The sequence below is a fragment of the Egretta garzetta genome, unplaced genomic scaffold (genome assembly GCF_000687185.1).
Source record: "Egretta garzetta isolate BGI_Z169 unplaced genomic scaffold, ASM68718v1 scaffold425, whole genome shotgun sequence".
Taxonomy (NCBI): Eukaryota; Metazoa; Chordata; class Aves; order Pelecaniformes; family Ardeidae; genus Egretta; species Egretta garzetta.
The window spans coordinates 1699188-1709215 of NW_009259796.1; the positions used below are offsets into that span (position 1 = coordinate 1699188).

Below are 10028 nucleotides of genomic sequence, written 5' to 3' on the forward strand. Positions count from 1 at the left end.
GGCCTGTGAATGGCCCACAACGGAGAGGGGTTTTTTTCCTCCATGTTTCCTTCTCCCAGTCCCAAACTACAAAGCTCCATTAGGTATGTAATCCTCATTTATAATATGATTATGAACCTTCTTTATTAAATTAATTCTAGCGTATCACTGTCATTAAATATATCTTTCAAGAAGTTACCAATACAAGGATACAACTGGAAGGACAAATAAATAACTTACCGCCTGCACTGCATCTCCCCAACCACCTGTCTAGTCTGGTATCATGCTAACAGCAAAAGCTTTGACAAAAAGAGTCACTCAGCAGGGCGATACCAGCCCCTGTAACCTCCCAGCCTCTCGCAGTTCATGGTCTTCCCAAGCACAAGGCAATGCCTTTATGTTTCATAATACTTAGCAAATTTTTCTTTCATGTTTTCCTAATTGTTTTTAAACCAGTGTAGAAATTGACAATCCACACTGTCCCCTGGCACAGCACTCCACTGCTTAACAGCTTGGTGATAAAGATCACCCTCTCCTTTCCTTTGCAGCCACTTGCTCTTCTGGTTTTTATATCAGAAGAGACAGTCACTGTGGTCCCCTTTCACTTTCTCCACACTGGCCATGACTTTAGAGCCCTGCTACACTCCCCTTGAGCTTCTCTTTTTTCTAGCATGAAGAGGTCCATGCTATGCAGCTCGTCTTTGTGTAGAAGATGTTCCTTAACTCTATCATAATTGTTGTCTCCAATTGCTTCTGATGGTTTTACGATATCCTGTTCTGAGATGGGAACACCAAAATGCCACACAGTATTCAAGACATAGATGCATTATGGATTTATAGTGGCATACTTCGTTGTTGTTGTTGTTTGGTCTTTATTCCATTTTCAAAAAATTAAGTTTCTGTTTCTTTTTTGATACCTATTGAACACTGGATTGATGCTCAACTGTTGTTTTCATAAATTATATATTTTTAAACCTAAGATCTCATTCCTAAGTGGCAATAGTCAATTCAGAGCCTGTTCTAAGTTAGGGTGTTCTCCCCTTATTTGCAACATTTATCTATATTGAATTTCATCTGCCATTTTATTGACTAGCCATTACCATATTGCTACTAGGTGTAGTTCTTCTGCAACCCTTACAATAGATAGCCCTCCTCTTTACTACTTTGATTAACTGCGATGGCTAAACAGTTATAGTTTGCTATTTGCTAAGCAAAATAATTAACAAATACATTGAAAGCACAATCCCTAATATCTCTGGCATCACATCTTTTTAAGCATTAATGTGGCTTTCCATAGATTTGTATAGTTATATTTGTCTTCAGCACATACATGGTTGTTAATTACCTCTTTCATGTGGTTCTGCTGCAGAAAATTTTGCAATGAATCCACTTCCAGCAGTATTAGCATCTGAAGTCATCTGCACCAACATTTTATTGCTGTTGGATACGAGGGCACCTGGTTTCACAGTACCACAGAACCTGCCAATGCGTTGTCCATTGGCATGGCCGTTGTATATATCCACAAAATCATATCGGCACAAGTTGTCACTTTCCAGGTCTAAATATCTAAAAGAAAGAACCACCACTTTTCCTTCTGGGACCTGCAGGGAGAGAGGAAGGGAGGGAGGGAGAGATGTATCTTGAAATGCAACTGACCACATATCTATCTGATCCCACTATTTGCATGAGTATTTTCATATCCTTCACTTCTTGCCAGGTAAGCTCTTTTTGTCAACTACACTCCAGGCAGAGTGGGTTTTAAAATCATACTGATCAATCACAAATAGAAAGCTCTGGCCATCTCTGTTGCCATTATCTTCCTGATCCAGAGTATTGTCTAGCCAGCCAGGCTCATATAGTTGGTTATATGCCATCACCGCCCAGTTCAGCTTGGCATTTTCCTCCTATTTTCTGCTCAAAGTATGCAATCAGCCGTACAGCTCTCTGTCACCAGGTAAGGAGAGGGGGATGAGATTAATATGGTTTAAAAAAAAAAAACAGAACAAGCAATTTACAATTTTTGAGCAAATGAAATGGCCTCTTATCTTGCTGATTTGTGTCATAAAGTTTCATAGTTTGAAGGATTTTTTTATTTACTGACACATGACTTGCATTTAGAAATAAAATTGGAAACTTTATGGCTAATGCTGTACAACCCTAATATTTAGTTATTGGAGTGGGTACATTTAGCTTGAAAGCTGCAGTGAAATAATTATATTTGGGAAGAACATGTAAAACTATAGAGAATTCAAAAGAACCATTAGTGGATGTCCTCAGTATAGAAGAGAGTTTTGTTTTCTGAAACATCTGAGGAAACATAAAACAGGGCAAATCTTCTTACATGTCTGTATCTGTGGACGTTGCGAAAGAGGCAAGCATACCAAGAAGGATGTAAATTAAGAGAGCGTAATAGTTTACAAGGAGGAGAACATTTCCTGTGATAGAGTTGCAAGCTTTTAAAGAGAATAAGCAGCATACTGAGAAGTGAAAACTATTCTAACAAAGCACTTAATGCTATGCATCAGGACAGGAAGAAGGGAAACAGTATTTTAAACTATAGAGGGACCCTAGACAGGCAGAGTGGAATTATCTGCATTCAATTCATAGCCCGGTAGAGTGGTTACCTATTAAAATAATTGCAGATGTTCTATTTTACTGAGACACTGCTATTATTTTCTGCTTTAAATCTATAACACACACTTAATATATCTTCAGTAACTCCATATTTAAGCCATTTTATTTAAAGAGTTCACGAATTTTTTCCTTCCTTAACAGTGATTCATTTTAAAACACCAGTTTGAGATAAACTACAACTAAACTGTACCTATATGAAATTGTCAAACAGTGTTTTAATGCTGTGAGTTTCAACAGTTACAAATGCCTTGTCAGGTATAGATGGAAGTGCTAAGGATGGAAGTGCCCACCTAATCCACAGAAGGTACTAATACAGGCAGCAGCTCTAGATCTAGTGAAAAATGTGCTGTAAATTTGTTAAGGTTACTCATTCACGCAGCAGCTTTTACATCCAGTGCTGATACTGATCCTGCAGCAGGACAGACTTTTGGAAGAGCTGTTTTCAACTGCCTGGGGCCCACGTACACACTGGCTGACCAGCCCCACTGCAGTCCCTGTTGCTGGTTTCAGAGTATTATCCTTCAGGTTCAAAGTTCTCTCAAAAATGCATTCCGTTCCCCCGTGCTGACGTACATCACTACTACTACTACTACATCGAAACCACAAAACCCATCTAATCTTACCCAGAAATTCCAAAGCACAATGACTATGTTTTAGAAAACTTTAAAGCCAGATGTTAGGTTTAAAACTCACATTACTGAAGTGAGCAAGCCCTGTAGCTGAAAATATAGAAGATAAATACAGAAAATAACCCACATGTATCAACATAAGGCCAATACAGACATGTGGTCATATTGTAAGATACTCTGTGAAAGCAGTATGACTCCTTGAATCACTGCTCTCGTAACTAAATCTCTTATTATTGCACTCGTCTTCTAGTCTGAATCACTAAGAAGCACTAAGACATGCCCATTTTAACAGAAAAAGAGCTAGAAGGAATTTGGTATTCCTGTCAGAAGACCTGAACGTTATTTATGGTTATACTACAAACTCTATATGACCAGACAAACCAGCTCAAAAATTCTGGCTGTGAAGTTAGTCAGATAAAGTCAGATTTAGGCAGTTAAAATAAAGCAGCCTTTTTCCCGGCTGTATGTAAAATAACATATGCTCTTTCGAGATGGAACGCTCATTATTCGCAAGTTTGTACAACAGGTACAACAGGATCCAACAGTAATGCTGATGGGTGCTCACTGACAGCTTTGTTCCATGAGCATGTTGAATGAGCGCTGCTCTGCTTGCACCAGCCCCATGGTACTTGGTCCTACCCCCGGGTATTTCAGTCCTACCCCTGGGTATTCCGCTCCCTCGTGCTGCCCCGACTGGGGCAAGGGGAACCAGGACTAACCCACGCTCAAGAGGGAGCAGACGCTGGCAAAGCAGCCAAACTCCGAACTGCCAGCCAACCATTCACCCAGGTCTTGGGTTTTCTGTTTCAAGGCGTAGGCAATTCTGTGCAGTGTTTTATGCTTCCTTCTCTCTCCACCACTGACTACGTTATACTATACTACACTACATTATCTAATCATATTTCATTATAGTTTTTAATCTCTCTAGCTTCTATTAGTTCAGTCTACTTGATCTTGGCCAAGACTGTTCCCCATAGAAGTACTGAGTTGCTAAGTTTTGTTTCATGACAGTTTGTAAGAAAACATGTAAGAAAAACTCAGCCACATTGTCATGAATGTTTAAGAAGGGGCCTACTCCAGATTTTAGTTGTCAGAATAATCCTTGCTCACATTTAGCTGAATTAGGGGAGATGTATCATTTACTTATGAAATGTGTGAACTGGGGCCCTTAATCACAGTCGCTGCTTACTGCCAGTTCTTTATAAAATAATGTCATTGCTTATTAAAATAGTATTTGTCATTATTCACAAAAATAACAAATTTGTTCCAGCATGTTAAAACAATTAAAAGTTTGTGGTCTGACCAGATGACAGGCAAGAGTGCAGGGGATGGTGGTTCCACATTCTGGCAGCAGCCGCTCCAGTTTGCAGCTACTCCCAAGGAATCCCATCCTAAATACAGGCGTCTTGGCAAACCAATACTTTTCTTTCATTTCTACCATTTCCCTTTTATAAATGTTGAAAACTAATGTGCTAAAATCTGCCAGTGTTTATCCTAGGATACTTAAAATATTGCTCCATGAGAAACACAGGGGAGAAAGCAAAGGCCAGGATGACTCAGTATTGTTTACTTTGAGCCACATCCGAGCCTGATGCAGTAAGATGATGGGACACCTCAGAGGAAGAACTGGAAGGAATTTCAGCTCCTAAGGAGAGAAAAGAAAAAAAAAAAAAAAAAAAAAAAAAGAGAGGGAGGAGTCAAAGGAAGACTAAGTGATGCTTCCCCTGCAGGGCGTGCCTTATTTTTCTGTTTTATCCATCTAGTTGGTATCTTTCAAAGACAGAAGCACTTCAGCTTCTGCCTCTCCTTGGCACATTGAGGGCGACCAACCCATACTTGCCCTCTGCTTCCCTTATTTTAATTCCATGAACTTCTTAGGGTCAGAAATTACGATGCTAAATGCATGTGAAGGATGCCTTACTCCTACTGAAGGCTAAAGGAAAATAGCACTCCCTGAATTTTTAGGGGGAGTTTTTCTAGAGCGTAATTCCCTAAAATCATCTGTGTAGATTATTAAACTCTTCAAAAGGGCATGATTATCCTGTATATACAACCCACCACAAATTAAGGTCCCTAGATTTTTTTGTTGTTGTTAGCATTCATTGCAGGTATTTCATAGAATGTGAATCAAAGTTCACTTACATTTAAAGTAGTTAAGCTGTTTTTCTGTTGTTGTTCTGACTGAACACAAAGCCCTCTTCATCACTGTGCCTTTCAGTTTCTGGGTAGGATTCCCAAACTGTCATACTTCTCAAAATTACTTGGTTTAGAGTATTGGCTTTGAAAACAATCTTTTGGTGAGTAAAAACCCTTAAATGCCAATTTTCTGAGAAAATATTTTGCCTAATTTTTAAATCTATATTATATATGGCTTTAATATATTTTGGTATAAGTTTAATAGCAAAATACTGATTGTGTGTTTTCCCATAGACTAGTAGACTGTAGTCTAGGTAGACTTGAAAAATACATCAGCTGCCTGCAAGCCAAAGATATTATTTCTCTCTGCTGAGAATAAATGTGAAAGTTATTTGGAGTTAGATCCTGGGAAGCACCACAGTTCCTGCCTAGTCGCTTGTTCCGTACCTCCATCCTCTCCAGCCACAAAGGAATGATTTTTTTAAAAATTCATATTAGCATGCTCTCCCCAAGAAAGGCACTAGATTCTGTTCAGCGATTTCTTTTCTGGCAATACAACCATACGTAAAAATCTGTTTTATACTGGAAGGGCAGTTTCACAGTGATATGGGAAAATGAATGCTTAAAACGTAGAGAAAATGATTTAAAATATTTCACTCCCCCAGGGCAGGCTTCCAACTACCCTGATAAGTAAATGTTTCGAACCTTGCTTATTGTCAGCATACCTGCTGGAACACAGCTCCTGAACCTATAAAAATATAACCTTACATAACTCTGTCAGTCTTCAGTATTCTTGTTGCACATAAAATTGTTAAGAGTTTTATGGGAACTACACAGTCTGCCAGAAAAACACAGGACAGCAGTCCAGATTCTTGGACTATGTGACACATTTATGTGAGGTGATGGCCAAGAAGGATTACAGAGTATTAAAAGTAAATCTATATGACATATTTTAGATAAAGCTATATACATTACTATAGGAAAGGAAATAGCTGTACAAATAACTTAGCAAAGCCAGCTAAAAGCTGCTGGGTATTCTGCCAAGGTTGTAATATAACCACAAGCATGTGCTGAACACTTCTTAGAGCTCTTAGAATAGAGAGCTGTTTTCTTTAGCCCGCTGAAAAAGTCCCAGTCTCTTGAAATAACAGAAACATAATTGAGTTAGAGAGACTCTTCTAGCTTTAGCAAAGCAGCTGGAAAGATTTCAGCTGATACCTGAATGCTACATTACTCTATCCATATTACCCATAATGTTTTCTAAACCTATTTTCCTCTAAAGAATAAATTAGCTGCCACTCTGACTCTCTGTGGATTTCTTCTATAGACAGTGAGATCCTATAGTTGAGAAAGCAACAGCTTCATAATTCTCGTGACCCAGATGCAAAGTGAATCAATGTCTCTTCCAGTCTTGCAGACTTGTCAGATCCTGCATGGGGCAGAGTGCTTTCAGAAAGGCGTTCACAGCCCTTGGCTAAAACGGACAGGCAAAAAGTCTTAGTCACCTTCTAAGATCAGATGCTAAATGAGGAAGCCTAACAGTAACTACAGCGTATTTCTTCATGACAGTGTAACTGGCTGTCTTACTTGGGTGCTATTGCAAGCTATTCTGAGCCTCAGCGGTATCTGGTGAAAGGATTTTGCTGTTCAAATTCACGCTAACCAGACCCTTGAGCGTACCACTTTCCCTCAGTTTGGTAATTCATCCTCTTTTTTAAAGAGGATGCAGGCTTAGTCTTGCAAGCTTTGTAGTCCTTGCCTTCCCTACATCCTTCCTGCACATCCAAAAGACAGGGCGTTCTATACAGTAGATGGGGAAAAAAAATCAGCTTGGCTTAGTGAACAATATTGTCTAATAGGGGTTAAAATGAGGTGGGGGCACAAGCAAGCCTGAACTACTGCAGTTGCACAGTCCTTTTCTGGCTTTGGGCAAGCTACAGAGAATAGGTATGCAGCAGATGAAGAGCAGGAGTAAATGGCAGCACAGCAGAAAAGTGGAAGTCAGGATGATCATGAAATGCCAGAAGCCATCGAGTTCCTCCCACAGTCAGTAAAGCCAGTGTGCAGACACAGCTCTGCTACAGCTTTGTGGTAACGCTTCTCACAATGTCCAGGCTAACCTGGATGCTCACATCTTGTTGGCAACAGCCACATTAAATCTGCGATGAAACCACTCGGTATGGGCTTTTAAAATACAATCAATTGTTCTCTTTTCCCCCTACCCCCAATATGTGATGACGGGCAGAACCATGGGATGCTTCAGTACATGCTTCTTCAGTGCTGCCTTCATTTGTAATCCGAATTTTTTAATGGTAAAAACTTTATGCTGTTATAATCAAAATTATTATTTCCCTCCAGATTCAATTTTGAACTTTTAAAGATCTAATACTGGTTATATCGGTAACTAACTTCAGAGTTTTTTAACCTTTTATTTAAGGCACGTGTGTATGATTCCAAATGCAATTTGTGTCTGCTTTTCAGCTTGTAAAATGGGCCACGCTAATTGCTGTAATCTCAGCAGCCCCTCAACAGCAGGAAGCAAGTTTATTTATGAGCATACACTGTATTTCACATCATACTCTTCTGGATAAAGTCAGTCACAGATTAAAGGTAACCTCTAACTTGACCCTAACAATGATGCAACATAAAGGTGCAGAAAGCAACTGTTGCAGCTTCACTGGTATCCTTCAGATAAAATGATTAAAATTACATCACTCGTTTGGTACAAGAGTCGTTTTAACCAAACACTGTAAACAGATCAATGTCTCCAGCTTTGCATCAGCATCTCTGTAGTAGCAGGAGTCTATTATCCTGCCAACACCTAGCCTGTAATGCAGTCTTTGAACTGAAGTTGTCTTTAGTGATCCCATCAACATGCAGAATACTTTATTTTTTTATGCTTTGTTACACCTTTTTTTTTTTTTTTTGTAAAGCCCATATTCTAGGCCTGAATGTCACAGGAGTTCTTAGTGAACTGTGCCTAAAAAATGGAGAGGGAATTTGGTGGGCCATTTTGGAGGGCTCAATTTGTGCAGATGTAAGGAAAAGTAATCTTTCATTCAAATCCCTTTCTCTGAGTCTGTGGATAAGGGCACATCCAGCCCTGGAGAGCTTAGTCCTAGTTGTTTAATGGCATTTGCTGTCCATGCATGCGATGTCTCTGCCCTACAGTTTCATTTCAGCATCGAAACATCAATTGTACCACATGCTTTCATGTGGTCATTTATAAATGTAACAACGCTTTCCTGTTGCTTTGTCAGCTTGCTGCTTGACATACTCCAGCTGCCCTGGCTGGCACAACACTGTTATTAGCACACTACGAGCAAACCTGCTGGATTTTTTGGTTTTGTTTGAAACTTTTTTTGCGTCTTAGTGCCAACAAATTTTGCTTTTCATTATCTACACCTCAAAGCTTTACTTTAGTCCATTTGATCTAACTAACTCTTGCTTTCTGCAGTGACTGGAAGGGTAGATGTTTGCTTTCAAGTGGGTTAATTTAGAACTATTATCTATGGAAGTCAATGAAAAGTTGCTTCTGACATTAGGCAAGGTCAGTTCTATTTCAGCCACTATTATCACATTACAGCAACCCTAAAAAGCTCCAGATAGCTGAGCTGCTCTGAGTTACTGAGTTCATTATTGCACTATGTAATCCCATGTAAAACACTGGCATTAACAACAAATAGCTCTTCATTGTCTTCAGCGCTGATTTTGTGATATTAAAAATTCTTACTGTGATTTTCCAAGTACATTTGCTGTTTGGAGGGTAGACTCCAGGAAATCCTTCACTCCCAATAAACCCTGACTCTCCAGATACAACTCCTCCACATGTAAATGTAGGCCTGAGAATAATAGGAAAAATAGTGCTTAATTTTTAAATATATTTCATTTGTTCTTTGTAAAATAGTAAAGAGGCGCAGACTATCTTAAAGACACAGCTTAAATACTTAAAAGCATTGCTAACTTTAAACATATGTTTCACTACTTGCATAATTTCACTATTGACATAGAATGTGCAATTTAACGCGCAGATTTAGGTGTAAAGGAAGTTAACTACTTGGACCTTAATTCTGGGTTTAGACAGACTGTTATCCTTCCCTCCTTTTTTAATTCCTGAGACGGCAAGTGTGGTGGTGTGAGACGTCATTGCAAACAGCTATTATAATGAAAAAATAATTATGACAAGTCATTAGTAATGACTTTTTTTAGTGTATCTAATAGGAGTTAAAACAGCACAGTAATAACAATAACGTCTAATTCCTTTCTATTCCACCTTGAAATTCTTTTAATTTAGATATTTTCATCGAGCAAGTCGCTTTGGAAGTTTTCCATACCGCAGGAACACCGTCCACCACGTGCGCGAGTCCTGCTACTCCAGTCTGGTGACGTCAGAATTTCGCGGGCGCGAGGACGTTCGGGGCTCAGCAGCTCAGGTGTCAGCAGCCCGCTCCGGCCGCCCCGGCCCGTGACGCGGGGACACGTGAGGAGCCCTGCAAAGCCCCTGTGCCAAACCCCGCCGAGGGCGACCGAACGCCCCGCTGGGCTTTCGACGATGCTGTACTGTACCACACCGTCACGGCGCGGGACGTTACGCAGCCTGTTACAGGGGCTGCTCTGGCAGGGGCCTGTGCCGGTGGAAGAAGCCCCCGT

At 39.9% G+C, this 10028-nt stretch overlaps 1 protein-coding gene across 1 annotated transcript in view; it reads right to left on the bottom strand.

The window, feature by feature from the left end:
* The window catches only part of PCOLCE2 (procollagen C-endopeptidase enhancer 2), a 28410-nt gene that overhangs the window by 17910 nt on the left and 472 nt on the right, over window positions 1–10028 (bottom strand). Inside the window, exons 2-5 of the mRNA XM_035895217.1 lie at window positions 9713–10003; window positions 9442–9523; window positions 9112–9220; window positions 1325–1580 (exon numbers count right to left, since the gene is read on the bottom strand). Of these exons, the coding sequence (XP_035751110.1) occupies window positions 1325–1580; window positions 9112–9220; window positions 9442–9523; window positions 9713–10003 (738 nt within the window). The remainder of the gene's footprint in view (window positions 1–1324; window positions 1581–9111; window positions 9221–9441; window positions 9524–9712; window positions 10004–10028) is intronic.